Source organism: Siniperca chuatsi, linkage group LG14, assembly GCF_020085105.1.
Source record: "Siniperca chuatsi isolate FFG_IHB_CAS linkage group LG14, ASM2008510v1, whole genome shotgun sequence".
NCBI lineage: Eukaryota > Metazoa > Chordata > Actinopteri > Centrarchiformes > Sinipercidae > Siniperca > Siniperca chuatsi.
In genome coordinates, this window is record NC_058055.1 from 10,966,234 (window position 1) to 10,980,392 (window position 14,159).

Below are 14,159 nucleotides of genomic sequence, written 5' to 3' on the forward strand. Positions count from 1 at the left end.
TCCAGTATATAATCACAGTACACTGGGGGTTTCACCCAGTGTGATTTTATTTTGACTCTCACCTCTGAACCACAACACTAGTGTAACAGGGTTGAAACAAATGTAAACATAGCTTTTGTAGGTTTTGTATATTTGGCAGCTGTTGAGAAATGTGATTCAATATTATTTAAAAACAAACAAACAAAAAAATGTTCAAATAAAAGTGTTTGGTTACAGAGCTTGTTTGCACAACATCCTCTCCTTTAACCAAAGCAGCTCACAGCTAAGAGTGTAGTCAAGACACAGAGCTGAATGTATGGCCCATTTAGCCACATTACATGGAAATCAAAGATGACCAATTTCAACAGAACAGATCACGCAGAATTATTATGCCACCTACTGGAATGATGTGGTGTCACATCTGGGATTGGATTTACTGAGGTCAAATCACAGTGCCGCTGGGAAACTGGCCGAAGTTTTCACCCAACATCACCAGGTCCTACAAAGGTTAAAAACATCTCAGGGCTGAACTGTATCATATTTTCCGATGAAGGCAATATTTTGTTTCCTTATACATTCACAAATGTTGATTTACAAGATGCTAACATTTTTTAGTAAATGATGTCTGCAAACTGAATTTCCAGTCTGCACTGAAAGGTGACAAAGCTTTAATGAAATTAAAGTATTTCAAATATTAATAAATTACATGTGGGTCCTAGTAAATATGAAAAGCTTTATATCTGGACATAATTTTATTAAACCAGGAGAAAGACAAGATAGAGCAGAACCAAGTACAGTGAAGCTTATTTTGGCAAAGTCTTATAGAAGGTGAAAAAAGAAAACAAATCAGCCGTATTTTTTCACAGCAAGATACATATTTTCATTGGCAAACTTCTAATCTTTAGGTGCTTCATTTGCTAAATTGTCCAGGTTTTGTCCGTCAAAACGTATAAAGTGCCAGCCTTCGCTGACGGTGAGGTCCTGAGCTCCTTTAGCAGCATAGAAGTCTCGAGACGGAGTATTCCAGTTCAGCACAGACATCTGCAGCCGCACACACTGCTTCATTTTCCCCACCTGAGCAAACAAAAACAGTCTTTGGTTAATCATGCACTGTTACCTCTTCATCACACAGGACAGCTGATCTCACACAAAGATAAGATCAACAATACTTTCAATCTGCTTAATGTTGTAATCAAATGTTAAAAAATTACCTTTTCATCTCAAGAACTATTATATATAAACCGCAATTGTTAAAACTGTGTTTAGTGGTCAACAAAAACAGTCTTACCTCAGCGACTTTGCTCAGTAAAGCCTTGCCAATGCCATTTCCTGTAAAAGAAATCAATAAAAAAAAAAAAAAACTTACTAAAACATTTTTAGTTGTGGACAAAACATTTACAGAAAAAGAGACAACACTAAGAAGTACACAAAACTAATTTTACACAGTACTTTCTTTCCAGGCTTTGTTGACAACATTTCAACACATATTTTACCTCTGAATTCTGGCATCACGTACAGGTCCTCCAAATATACTGACCGTCCCTTCCATGTGCTGTAAGTGTAAAAGTAAAGGGCATATCCGACAATTGTGAATCCTATATGGACAAAAAGAAACAAGCAGGAAGAATACCAGAAAAATCAAAATCACTACAAATACAGTGGAATAAAAAATGGTGAATTTATTTAAAGTCTGTGATGATCAATGGGAAAGGGAAAGGGAAGACTACAATGGAAAAGGTCTTGATCAACACTATACCTTCTTTAGATTTATGCTCCTCAGGTACTTCTGCAACGAGGCATTCAAAGAAGGGATTCTGGCAGAAACCGTCATGCTCCAGTTCTAAAGTAAAACAAAACAGATCATTTACCTAAATACAAACATTTCATCTTTCCATTAGAAGTCATGTTAGTATTCATTTTCACCCAAGTGACAAAACACATCAAAACCATCAATACTTGAGACATTTGAGAAATTATAGTACTTCAGCTGTGGATCCTTCTACTGTACATCTCAAACTTGTACATCTAAATCTGCAGATTTTATTCAGACTAAGTTGTTTACTCATAAACAACAAATATAAATATAAAACCTCAATGTATCAAACCTGCATTGGCTCGCAATCTTCTTCTATTCCTCTTTTATTGGTGCATTGCTTCCCACATGACGTATTATGCCGCCACCACCTGTTGCTGTATTATCTTCAGTCAGCAAAAATGTCTATCACGTCATCCATGTGCTCATTGCTCTACAGCACCACCAGTGGTCAAAAACTCACCAAGGTACCTTTAAAAGTACTGTAAGTATTGTACACATCACAGTCATACTTTGAACTGTCTTGAACTTGTGATACAATTATAAGGGAGACTGCTTGTATAAGAGTAATTCATACAGAAGTTGCATGACAAATGATAAAGAGCAGGAAAAACTGCAATTCACCATGCCCACCCATACAATCACATTTTCGAAATTTTGGGAAAGGGATCTGACCTACAGAAGATTCAACACTGCTGAACTCAGCTCTGCTCCTACTTATGAAACTGACTGTGATCTCATTAGTTAGTGATTAATGGACTCCATTATTTTTTTTTAACCTATGTTTGGTTGCAAAATCTTGCACCACTTACTTATAGGGCTGCACGATTAATCAAAATATTATCATAATCGCAATATGCCCAAGTGCAATATCCAAATCACAGAAGCTGCAATTTTTTGGTAAAGGTAAAATGTGTGACAAATCAGCATTATAATGAAGTACTGTAGAGTGCTGCAGAGATGACCTGGTTTGTTTGGTACAGACCACAACAAATGTCACATCATGATGATTTTAATAGTGATTTCAGAGAAAAATAAAATTGTGATGCAAAAATGATCATTCCCACTAATCGTCAATCATATCGCAATCGTTATTTATGTCAAAATAATAGCAATATGATTTTTTTTTACCATATTGTGCAGCCCTAGACACAATGATGCAAATCCAGTACTACTGACTGCCATTGTGGTACTATATACCTTTTTCACAGCAGACACTGATATGCCATAGCAGGAAAAACACATTTTATAAGTTGCACCTGGGCTTTTCCTGCTCAAAATACCTGCTGTGAAAAAGGTCTATTAGCTGTTGGGCCAAGACATGAAAAATAACAACTGTTAAAGTCATCGGCTAAAACAATCTTTCATACGCTGCTTGTCAGATGATATTATTTTAGCCTGCTGTCCAGTCATACAATGAATACACGTGACTGAGACACTGACTGAAGTAGACTTTTCAATAATGCACGTTTTTGTTTCATTCAGTCTCAGTTTAATATTATATTAATGGCATTTAGGGTTGGTGCAAGCTTTCTCTGTCATTAAGTGCGAAATTACCTTCATGAGAGATCTTCACTTGGTCGGGCATTTTTTCATAAACCGCCAACTCCTGAGAAAAGGGGGATTTAATAACGTTATGCGTTAATATATGTAGCCTGTCATTTGACAAATATACCAAAGGGAACGTCGCTATATAACGTTAAGGTCGGGCATTACATTCCGCACTGTGCAGCACGACACAGCATTTTTAGGCGGGTTTGTAGGTTAGCTTCGTTACAACAGCCCTGACACTCACCAGTATCATTCTCGATATTTCTTTGCAGTCTTCTTTTGTTGCAGCCCGTATTTTGAAATGCATGTCTGCGGCAGCAACAAAGACAGGGTTTCATCTACCACAGTCCACACTTATCTTAATCCTGACTTTCTTCTTCCTCAGAGAAATCAAACGACTACTAATCTCACCCGCGTTGGTTGAAAGTTTGTTATACAGTCTAATGGTTCCGGTGTCTTCAAAATAAAAGATAAATCAATTAAAACGTGCAAGTTAAAACATATAGATATGCTATTGCGCAGTTAATTTGAATTGATTCATCATTGGTATATCAATACTAGGCATGGACTTGTCCCATGAAAACCCATACTACGAGGTCAACTACAAACAGCTTTTAATTTTGTCGCAATGCTCACTGAGAGTCGTTGCTTTTTTTCATTGTAGTCTTGTACCTTTGCATTTTTAAAAACTTTTATTTCTTTACTTCTGGAACTCTTTATGCTACTTTGTACTTTTTACTGGTCCTTTACATACAAAACATGTAAACAACGTAAAATATGATAATACTTTTAATTAAGTAACATTTTGAATGCAGGACTTTTACTTGTAATCAATAATTTACTTGTAAGCACCATTCCACTTTAGTATTGCTACTTCTACTTAAGTAAAAGTAAAATCTTACTTCTTCCACCACTGACAGGAAGTCAGTAATAATGTTTTTGTTTCTTTTGTTTTTTCTTTTTGCTTGCTTTTACACCACTCAGGGTTTAAACTGCCTTGTGATTAGTGATGACACCAAACCAGTTGCAGAGAATAATGTAGTAGCAAACAGTTTGTTGAAGCAGTTATGTAAGATATTTTGGTCTTGACAACACTTAATAAACATTAAAACTTTCTGATGGAAAACTGTACAGAATTAAAAAAAACACATCCAGATAAAGCATTTCATACAAAATCTGATTTATTTTAGAGTAAAAAAAAAAAAAAAAAAGCACATGAAATCAATTAGAATATCAGCTGAAACATTACAGATCTCACAGATGGACCTCCATTTTCATAGGGAATTAACATATTTATGTCTGGTCACATTTGCTCTTTGTCAGTCAAGAGTTCAGATATTCCCCTTCATACCACTCCAGAGTTTACCCCTTTAAGTTCAGCCCAAACAAACCTCCTTGTGTGTTCAGCTGCACCAACATGGTAAAAATCTCCACTACCTATACAAGTCTTAGTGTGGCGACTGTGTGCTCGCTCCAGGAGACTCAGACCGGTCTAGCTTCATCCCTGCTTCTAGTGGGGTTGAGGAAATTGAGGTTGTTAGCACAGAGCTCTTAGTCTCCAAAGAGGAAGAGGCAGACGAGGGCAGAGATACCACTATGTACTTCTGCATAGGTCGTGAACTTGTCAGTCCAGGGCCACTGCCAGACTCCAGTTTTACCAAAGGCTGCAAGGTCGAAGTGGCGCTGGGAACAGTGCTAGTGACTGATGAGGCGGACTGGGAAGAGCTGAGGGTGATTACCTAGAAGGAAGACAAAAAGACAGATGTAAATTCACACTTGGAGGAGGGTTCCAGTAAATCCCATGAAGTTACATTCGAGACCTGTGAAGTTTCACATAATCACACTATTAATTAATAAAAAATATAAATTGTCTTTATGCAGTCATTTTTATTTTTGTTAGTGCTTTTCTGTTTGTTGTTTCTTGTTTTCTCTGTGGAGATTTCCAGTAGTGGTGGCGCTGTAGAGACATATTGAGTGTAAAACTGAAAAAAGTACCTGCTGAGTGGAGGCAGCTCCTGCACTGGTTGTCATGACGATGTACTTTGTTGCCGGGGGAGATGGCTGTGATGGGGTCCCTGGTCGAGGGGACATCAGGGTGAGGGAGCTTGGAACTTTAATGATGCTGGGAGTGCGAGGTCCTGCCGACCCACTTAACCCACTTTGTGAGACTGTAAGGGTTGGACGAGGCTGCAAGAAAGAGTCAACATTCATTACTGAGCAGCTGTGTGTTTACACGTCATTCTGCAATGCTCCACATTAAGTCTGGACTGTAAGTGTGATGCCTAAAGGATATATATATATATATATATAAAAACAATGTTTTTATGGCATCTTTATTTATGGCATCGTTATTTTTTTCCTCCAGCTTCTTCCACATTTATTTATACTTCAAACATATTTTCATCACGTGTTAAATGTACCTGGGTGATTGTTAATGTGGTTCTGTTGACTTGTTGAGCTTGCAGTGCTGCTTGAGTCCTGGCCTTCATTACATGGGAGCAAAGCATGGGTCCGAGGTAACCATAGTCTGTCCGATACTGCTCCACGTTGTCAGGCTGAGGTCGTATCTTGGCAATAACACTTGCACAGTGTTTCTTTGAACACAAAACACATTTTGTATATATGAAACATAAGAAACAATTACTGATAAATGTCATGTTTTTGTGAAATGCTTGGACTGTTTTAGTAATTTTCTGTGGGAAGCTGTCTACTTTTAAATGCATAATAATCACAGAACTTAATTTATTACCAGTAAGAGGCTTTGAACATGGTCAGCTCCTATCTTATCAATATTGGAGACCACTGGTCCTTCCATCACTGCTTTGATGCGAGCACCCTCTACAGAAAGCCGAGGAAGGATCAACGTCTTAATCACCTACAGAGGACAAAATCATGAGGTTAGTGCCGAACAAAAAGAGTAAAAACGGTACAGACCAAAGGAAAACACAATTACACTCACATCAGGTCCTAGTTCAGCAAGTCCAGCGATGCAGCCGTAACGAGTCGTCCACTGGGTTTTGTCATCCAACCAACTCTGAAGGAAACACGTCAGACTGGTTTAGCATGTCAAGTGTTTTAAACAGTGGTGTCAAAGTTAAATTCAAGGAGGGTAACATGTATGTATAACAAGTGATCAACCCAAACATACTCATGGTTCCCACACCTGCTGCATGATGCCAAACAAGGTGAAAGGGGACTCTATGTGGTTTATCAAACCTTCCGCAACCACGTTCAATTTCAGAATATTTCATACCACAACTTCAACTATGTATGTATATGTTTTGCTACATTAACAAAACTTGTCTTTACCTCAATATTTTGGGAACAAAATATACAGCAAAAAAACCCACCTTAGTAAAAGTCTTGGTAATACGAGACTGGATGTTGTTGGTTGTAGTACTGAACGTTTTACAACTTTGGGCCATGAGGCGAGCAGCAAAGTCTCGTAAAGCCCAGTGGTTGTCAACATCTGGTCGCAAACATAGCTGCTTACTCACAATACATGTCACCACAGCTGGGATGAGCTCATGCAGCTACAAATACAGAAAAAAATGTAACATTAGATTAAAAGCATTTGTTGAGATTATCAACAAGATTTTGTTTGTTTTCTTCACTCACGTATTTCTCCAAATACAGGGTGGGGTTGTCCATTAGAGCTTTGACCATCCGCATTAAATAAATCAGTAGAGCCAAGTTGTTTTGCACCACATTTACACGAACCTTTGAGGAGAGCATAAAGTCAGTAATTTCAGCAGAGATATGCTTGGTGTATTTTATATGAGGTGAGTAATGTGTCAGAACATTAGAAGGAGTTGGAACAGATGCTCACTCCTTCAGAAATAAATGTGCTGAATCTTGGAAGCATCTGATACAGTCCAGGATCTGTAGCAATACTCTGTAAAGCTTCCTGAATGAGACGAAGAGGAAACATTCATCAAACAAAAGTGACATGACAAACAAGGTTAAAACAACTATTTGATAAATTGGCAGAATTCTGTAATTGCATGGTAGCTGCAAATTGTTGCCATCTCTTTACTTTATAGCTGATTAATGAAACTCACTATGTAATTTCTTGTTTCTTTCTTGTCCTTTACGAGAAAAAGTATGTCACGTTATTACTCAGAATGTATGAAATAAACCACATATACAGACAGACAGGCAGGACTTACAGCTCTCTTAGCTTCACAGGAGCCAACACACGCTTCTGTGATTTCCTTGTAGTAGAGCTGCTGTTCCACAGACAACTCATGAGTGCTGCGTGGCTTCAACCTTATTAGACCCTTATCCTTGCCTGAAAGAGACAGATACAAAAATGGGATGAAGGAGACAAACATAATCATAAGGAATTAGGGAGGGGAAAAGGAAGCAAGGTAGAGGGATAGGAGAAGAAAGTAGAAAAAAGTTTAATTTTAATATAAAACAAGATACTGACCTTTGCCATCAGCAGCTGTTGCCCCCTGACCCTTGCCTTGAATCGTACCTTCCTCCTCCTGACCAGGTTTGGCAACTTTGAGGGGCTCTGTAGATTCAACCTTTTGTTGCTCTTTTGGTGCTGAAATGCAGTAAATGAAACCCAATTCTAAGTTTTTCATCCAGCTATTTTTTGTGTGTGTTTTAACAGAAGAAAATCTAAACAGGACTCACCTGGTGGTGGATTTTCTGGAATAGCCGGCTGCACCCCCTCAATACTTAACCAGTGGGCTATGGATTAACAAACAAACATGGTGTATAAGCTTTCAAACCACAGTCAAAACAAGACAATACAATATCTTGCATTATAACAGCATGTAATACTGATTATCTGGGTACCTTTGAGAGACACATCTAGTGGAACTCTGGGGAGCGGTGTATTGATAATGTCACTGAGGTCAACTTCCTTTTCCTCATAGAAATGAAGCTCTCTTCCACCACCACTTGCAAAGCGAAATGGGATAAACTCTTGCGATTGGAACCCATACAGTGGCTATATAATGAGAGGAATTAGAAAGAAACCAGAGCAAAAGACCCACTTCATGCTTTCCTTCAAATAACATCCATCAAGTGGTTTAATTAAACAATGAAAAACAGTCTCCTTTAAGTTCTCCCTTACCTCCACATTTTTTAGTTTGAGAGCATTATCTATGTCACTGGTGGTTAATTTACGTCTCTTCCCATGATGCATGAATTTGAGAGCATCCTATGTAAAAGTGAGAAAGGAAAAAGACCAAGCTTATACATCAGATATGACAAACTAAAACATTCAAGAATGTGGTTTCAGAGCAATTTACAGACCCACAAACTAAATATCTGCTTCAATCTTCTGTGATTTACCTGTGCAATTTCTTTTATTCTGTAGCTGACTTCTTCACTTAGGGCTACGCAGCTTTCCTCCTGTAACTGCCCCACTCCCACAGACTCTGCCATGGCCTTCATGGACTCTGTGGGCAGGACGACTGAACACTGCTTCTGCCGACGTTCCTCCGCCATGGCTAACAGAGTACACAGGTCTGTGAATATCACCTCTCACATGTACTCACAAAAAAAAAAATCTACCTAGAGCAGGGAAGGCCATCGTCAAAAACTTAGTGTTCATGCATGAAGGGCACTACTGATGGAACACCACTAAAGAGGCCAATCACATCACAGGAGCTACAGGTTTCCATGGCTGAGATGGGAGACATTGTGCATACAACAACTGCTGCCTGGATGTTTCACTGCAGCTTTATGAGACAATGACAAAAAGAAAGTCAATGTTGAAAAAGCCTTATATAACATCTCAGATAGTGTTAGGCAGGGAGGCAGGTGAGAAATTTGAATACACAAAGTGCAAGAAGGTTGTATGGTTTAATGAGACCAAAATTACACGTTTTGGCCATCAGTTGGCATAAGCCAAGAACCATACATCAGTAAAACACAATGTTCCCTCTATGAAGGCTGGTGGCAACAGCATCTTGCTGTGAGATCATTCTCTCTAACACACCCTAGAAGGCAAGCAGGTATACGATAAGATGAATGCAACAGGAAAACAACGACAAACATAAAGCCAAAGGTATACCGGAATGATTTCAAAACAATAATATTTATGTCTTGGATTGGTTAAGTTCAGTCCTAACTATTTAATATAATATAATTGTGTTTTACAATACAATTGTATTTGCGGCTGAACTTCAAACGTGCACATGTTTATAAAATTTGGCGAAAGAGTAGTCTAGATGTGCAAATCTAAGCCTTATCCACATAAACGGAAGGCAGTCGTTTCTACAGAAGATACCTCAATTAAAAAACGACTAGAAGGGGATACATAACTTACAAGTTTTATATATGCACTTAATATAGATCAATTTATAGAGACTGACAATAAGACGTATTTTCTGTTAGCAGTGTAAAATACTGATTACATCCACTCTCATTCAGTTTTGTAAAACAATGGAACATGAAAAATAACAAGGGATGAATACTTTTTAAAAAGGGTTTTTATACTTTTGTGTGTAAACAAACACACCGAGCTCCATCCACAGAGAGCGGATTAACTACTCTGACGGAATGACAACCAGCTAGCTACATACAACACACAAGCCACACTAAAGGTATATTCATTCAAATACAGCAACTTTATAGCAAAATAAAAACAGCGTTAATTTTAAGCCACTTAACGACTGCATATTTCTTTAATATTTAACTTACAGTGAGCTAAATGTGCTGTATGTTAGCTTGCATGCTAGTAACTTAGCTTCCGTTGACGTTTTTACCTGTATGAAGTTGCCCTCTCCTTTCTGAGTTAAACAGGAACTTATACGAATAAAAACCGTCAATGTTGAGATTTGCAACAATAATTTTTCCGCAAAGCTAATTCTTCTCTATGATTATCCATCTCTCGATATATAACTAACTAATTCACGGATTGCTGCAGGGACCTCCTTTCGTGAATTAGCGCTTGTATTCCTTCGCCATTTTGAGTCACGTTACAGTTCTAATATCGCGAGACTATAACTGAGGACCTTACAGATAAGCCGTTTATCAAAAAGTAACTTATTACAAATCAGTTAAGGAAATGTGATTTACATTGAAACAGTACCTGATACCACAATTAAATCGTTTCACATTATAACTGAATTAAATGTAATTTTCCTTACGGAGAGTACCTTCACACAACGATTCTAACCCGGTGCCCGGAACCAATGTTATCCTCGAGTTTGCGGGGCGTCCTTATGTTGTAGCAAAGGAGACAAACGTCAGGAGCGTGGAAGGACATTGCAAGAAGCAATAATGTATAGATTTTTATTCCGTACTGTGTACACGGCTCGAAATTCTTCAGTCAGTGTCTATGAGTCGTGTGTGTTGCCAGCTAAATGTGACACGGCTGCAGCTCCAGTTTTCAGGTGAGTTTGGCTGAGACTGAACGGGACACATGATGAAACAACAGTGTGACTAACGTTAATTCACCTCAGCCACTAGGTTGTTTAGTGATGTATTTGTGTTGAAGCTGACAACATTTGTACATTGAGAACAATGTACATTCGAAATAGCTTTTTTCAACAGAAGCTGTGGAAGGGACAGCTAGCTATTAGCTTACTAAACCTGCGCTGATGGGGCGGGACATTTTGATTGACATTTCTTCGTGCGGTTCAGGTACGCTGTCGTTTCCATGGTAACGTGTATATGAAATTACAGCTATAAAACTATGAATCGAGGGAAGATGGTCCCATCCACCTCCTTGGGACAGGATAACTTAACATCCTACTGACAGTTGTTACTTCTACAGTTTCATTCATAGTCTCTAACTTAACTTCCCGCCATGTAAAGGCTTACACACTATTATGTAGAGTGATGTATATACCAAGAGGTATTCAAAACAATATCAGTGTATTGCTCTTCTCAGCTCTTTTGACCACTGTCGCTATGTGATATGAGGTCTAAAGAGCCAAACAATGTACTGTCTGTATCTGCAATTAATAATGGAGTTTTTTTCAGTTTTATTACATCATCAAGAATATCATATTGCAGGAAAGCCCTGCTACATTATTCAGTATTGTAATATTATTATTATTATTATTTATATTCAGACTTCTTTGATCCCTTCTGATTCAGATCCCTATGAAGATTAACTCTGTTTTGCTCTTAACATAGGGTTGCTAATGGAGGTGGAGTCAAAGCCCTCAGCACAAGTTCAGTCAGGCTCTGTGAAAAAAACAACAACGTTGCTTCCTCTAATCGTGATGAAAAAACAAATGCAGATAAAGAAGCTGACTCAACAGAAACTCCAACTTTGGTTACACAGAAAGCTGAAGATGACAGCAAAGTCATCAAGATGGCAGAACAAAGTGAGGAGCTAGTGGTGTTAAAGACAGATGATGGAAGTACTATGCAGCAGCAAATGGATGTTAAAAGTGAACATGTCATGGCAATGCCAAAACAAGTAAAGACTGATGCAACTAAGAGTGGGAAAGAGAGCCTCCTTGACCTTCTTGGAGCCATGAAGGTGGAAGTAACTAATAAGAGGAAGCTCAAAAACTTGAAAGTGAAGCAAAGTTATGAGTCTGCCCCCAAGTCAAAGCCAGCAGCTATGGAGAGCACCATCAGTATGTTTAAAAAGGCTACCGTGGAGGCTTCAACACAGAGGTGAGAGGGGGTTTGAACTGGGAGAAGTTATTAATTGCATTGTCTTGTTAAAGTGCAGGTTTCTATCAGTTTTCTTCTTAGCAAAGAAGTGTTGGCTTTTGTCTCAGCATGATGAGATCGATGACCACACAGTCACTTGTGCCTGTAAACTTGTTACTTACTTTACACCCCAATCTTGGGAGGTTATCTGAGGCCCTGGTCTGTCTTCATCCATTTGCTTCTAGCCTCTCTGCACTGTTTTTTTTTTTAGTGAGACACTGGATCCTGAACTGGTTGCAGCTGCGTCTGCTGCTGCCTCCACTCTGCCTAACCACAGCCAGGCTGAGTCTGAGCTGCTCAGGCAGCTGAGGCAGCACGAGGCTGTCACTGAGGCTCAGAAGAAAGGGGACATGAACAACCTTGGGTATGTATCTAGTATATGTCTGCAGTATGTGAATGTTAATGAATGAATATAACCATGAATATTTGAATGAAATTGTGACATTTTTTCTGCTTTTTCATCCTGTATAATGGAAAAACAAAAGGCCTCATTCACATAATAAACATTAATCCAACAATATTTTCTCAGAGTAATAATCGCTGACATGAGAGTAGGAAAGAATACAAACCGACAGAGCGCTCGGCCGGCCAATCAGATCCGGTTTGATGACGATGGGCGAGGATACACACATGACAGAGGAATCACTGCTGAGCTGGACAGTGTTCGGAGAAGGTAAATACATCACATCTTTACTCAGATAGTTTTTGAGATGGACCGTGTGTTAAATGTGTGTTTCATTTTTTAGGATGAACTTGTTCTCAGGGAAAAGACTTAACATCTTCTCCTCCACTACTGATGAAGATGGAGTTGAATCAACAGTTGGTAATAAGGAATTTAGATTTTAATGCATTAAGTCTACTCTTATTTAGTGACTATGTTTGCTTCCAGTGGATGATTTATGGTGTTATTTGTCTAGATTATTTTTGGTCCTACCTGAGAAATATTTTAGGTTGTGACATCCAAACTTTCTGCTGATCAGCAGAAGATGCCCTTATCTTATAGCTTTCTTCCTCCTCGCCACATTCAAGTGTTCAAGTGATGAGTGAAAGTTTTGTTTCCTTTGTCCTCCAGAATTTAGCCACTCCTGCTCAAATTGTTGAAATGTGGTGCTTTAACAGAATAGAACTTCATTAATGCTTATTCTCATGGGAAGTTGTTATGCAGTCAGTCTCTGTCTCTCCTAAACAAATTTAATGTCACATTGCAAAAGCTTTTGGTTTTAACATCATCAGGACATCTGCCCATAATGCTGCTGTCATATATTTTCAGCACGGCCAACTCTTTGGGACATGGACTTTGCTTATCAGTTGTCTCTGTCGACCAACCAAAGGCCCCGAAATGGTCTTGAGGAAATGATCCAGTGGACCAAAGAGGGAAAAATGTGGCAGTACCCAATCAACAATGAAGCTGGTGAGTATGAATGAATGCTGTATTCTACTTAAATGTATAGAGAAGGAAAAAATTAATTTTGGCCGTGGGACCACACTAACAGTGTCTTTTTGCTCAATGTTAGGCCTTGAGGAGGAGGCCAGTGTCTCATTTCATGAGCATATCTTCTTAGAGAAACACTTGGAGGAGGGTTTCCCCCGTCAGGGACCAGTGCGTCACTTCATGGAGCTCGTGGTGGCTGGTCTGTCCAGAAACCCCTACCTGACAGTCCAACAGAAGAGGGAACACATTTCCTGGTTCAGAGACTATTTCCACCAAAAAGAGGATGTCCTCAAGGAGGCTGATGTTTACCTCAACTAAACTTAAGACAGTTCAATGTGTTTTCAACTGTTGTTGAATGTGGACACATAAAAGTAAGACCCATTTACTCAGCGAGGCTTTGCCACTATGACCATCTTTACCCATACAGTTTACCAGGTTCCTGTAGAAACCTGGCTTGGATTTCTTAACTCTTCCAGGAGGCCTGTTAGAGTGGACTCAAGTCTGTGTCCCAGTGTCAAACATTGTACAGTATCTACTGTCTAAAATGTTGATCAGACTATAGAACCACTGTTTAATTACTTAAACGTTGTCGCTCGATGGAGGACAAATGTGCAGAAAGAAAGTGAAATGTTGTTTATACAAGTGCTTGTACAAAGTATACAAACAATATAAAGCAGCAAAAGTACAGTCATGGCTTTTTGCTTATTTAATTTTCTGCTAGTTACCCACATACTGTATACCACTGAT

The 14,159-nt window shown here is 38.8% G+C and overlaps 3 protein-coding genes across 6 annotated transcripts; 1 reads left to right on the plus strand and 2 right to left on the minus strand.

Annotated features, from left to right (window-relative positions):
- Positions 1 to 695: 695 nt before the first annotated feature.
- Positions 696 to 3,799, minus strand: sat2b (spermidine/spermine N1-acetyltransferase family member 2b). Its single transcript, XM_044223796.1, has 6 exons — positions 3,588 to 3,799; positions 3,350 to 3,401; positions 1,736 to 1,819; positions 1,473 to 1,574; positions 1,268 to 1,308; positions 696 to 1,053 (listed from the first exon to the last, which is right to left on the minus strand). Exons 1-6 carry the CDS (start codon positions 3,648 to 3,650, stop codon positions 874 to 876), a joined length of 522 nt encoding a protein of 173 aa, XP_044079731.1. The 5' UTR covers positions 3,651 to 3,799; the 3' UTR covers positions 696 to 873.
- Positions 3,800 to 4,506: 707 nt separating this feature from the next.
- taf6 (TAF6 RNA polymerase II, TATA box binding protein (TBP)-associated factor) lies at positions 4,507 to 10,482 on the minus strand. 4 transcript variants are annotated; one of them, XM_044223790.1, is made up of 16 exons: positions 10,465 to 10,482; positions 8,654 to 8,811; positions 8,433 to 8,519; positions 8,153 to 8,306; positions 7,988 to 8,044; positions 7,776 to 7,895; positions 7,513 to 7,634; positions 7,405 to 7,431; positions 7,173 to 7,250; positions 6,962 to 7,063; positions 6,694 to 6,876; positions 6,303 to 6,377; positions 6,093 to 6,218; positions 5,764 to 5,937; positions 5,339 to 5,530; positions 4,507 to 5,082 (listed from the first exon to the last, which is right to left on the minus strand). In XM_044223790.1, the coding sequence occupies exons 2-16, from the start codon at positions 8,807 to 8,809 to the stop codon at positions 4,792 to 4,794; spliced, it is 1,944 nt and encodes a 647-aa protein (XP_044079725.1). In that variant the 5' UTR covers positions 8,810 to 8,811; positions 10,465 to 10,482; the 3' UTR covers positions 4,507 to 4,791. The 4 variants fall into 4 exon arrangements, with proteins under 4 accessions (XP_044079725.1, XP_044079724.1, XP_044079726.1 ...); XM_044223789.1 differs by lacking the exon at positions 10,465 to 10,482 and adding an exon at positions 10,072 to 10,298; XM_044223791.1 differs by lacking the exons at positions 7,405 to 7,431; positions 10,465 to 10,482 and adding an exon at positions 10,072 to 10,298.
- A 37-nt stretch (positions 10,483 to 10,519) lies between these two features.
- On the plus strand, positions 10,520 to 14,099 carry mrps31 (mitochondrial ribosomal protein S31). Its single transcript, XM_044223793.1, has 7 exons — positions 10,520 to 10,701; positions 11,450 to 11,941; positions 12,192 to 12,344; positions 12,510 to 12,653; positions 12,727 to 12,803; positions 13,251 to 13,391; positions 13,495 to 14,099. Exons 1-7 carry the CDS (start codon positions 10,589 to 10,591, stop codon positions 13,728 to 13,730), a joined length of 1,356 nt encoding a protein of 451 aa, XP_044079728.1. The 5' UTR covers positions 10,520 to 10,588; the 3' UTR covers positions 13,731 to 14,099.
- Positions 14,100 to 14,159: the final 60 nt, after the last annotated feature.

Coding starts and splice junctions, on each gene's coding strand:
- sat2b (XM_044223796.1), bottom strand. CDS start 3,650: ATGCATTTCAAAATACGGGCTGCAACAAAAGAAGACTGCAAAGAAATA. Junction 1,309..1,472: donor CGTGATGCCAGAATTCAGAG/GTAAAATATGTG, acceptor TTTCTTTTACAG/GAAATGGCATTGGCAAGGCT. Junction 1,054..1,267: donor TACTGAGCAAAGTCGCTGAG/GTAAGACTGTTT, acceptor TTGTTTGCTCAG/GTGGGGAAAATGAAGCAGTG.
- taf6 (XM_044223790.1), bottom strand. CDS start 8,809: ATGGCGGAGGAACGTCGGCAGAAGCAGTGTTCAGTCGTCCTGCCCACA. Junction 8,520..8,653: donor GAATAAAAGAAATTGCACAG/GTAAATCACAGA, acceptor ACTTTTACATAG/GATGCTCTCAAATTCATGCA. Junction 8,045..8,152: donor ACTAGATGTGTCTCTCAAAG/GTACCCAGATAA, acceptor GTTAATCCATAG/CCCACTGGTTAAGTATTGAG.
- mrps31 (XM_044223793.1), top strand. CDS start 10,589: ATGTATAGATTTTTATTCCGTACTGTGTACACGGCTCGAAATTCTTCA. Junction 10,702..11,449: donor GCTGCAGCTCCAGTTTTCAG/GTGAGTTTGGCT, acceptor CTCTTAACATAG/GGTTGCTAATGGAGGTGGAG. Junction 13,392..13,494: donor CCCAATCAACAATGAAGCTG/GTGAGTATGAAT, acceptor GCTCAATGTTAG/GCCTTGAGGAGGAGGCCAGT.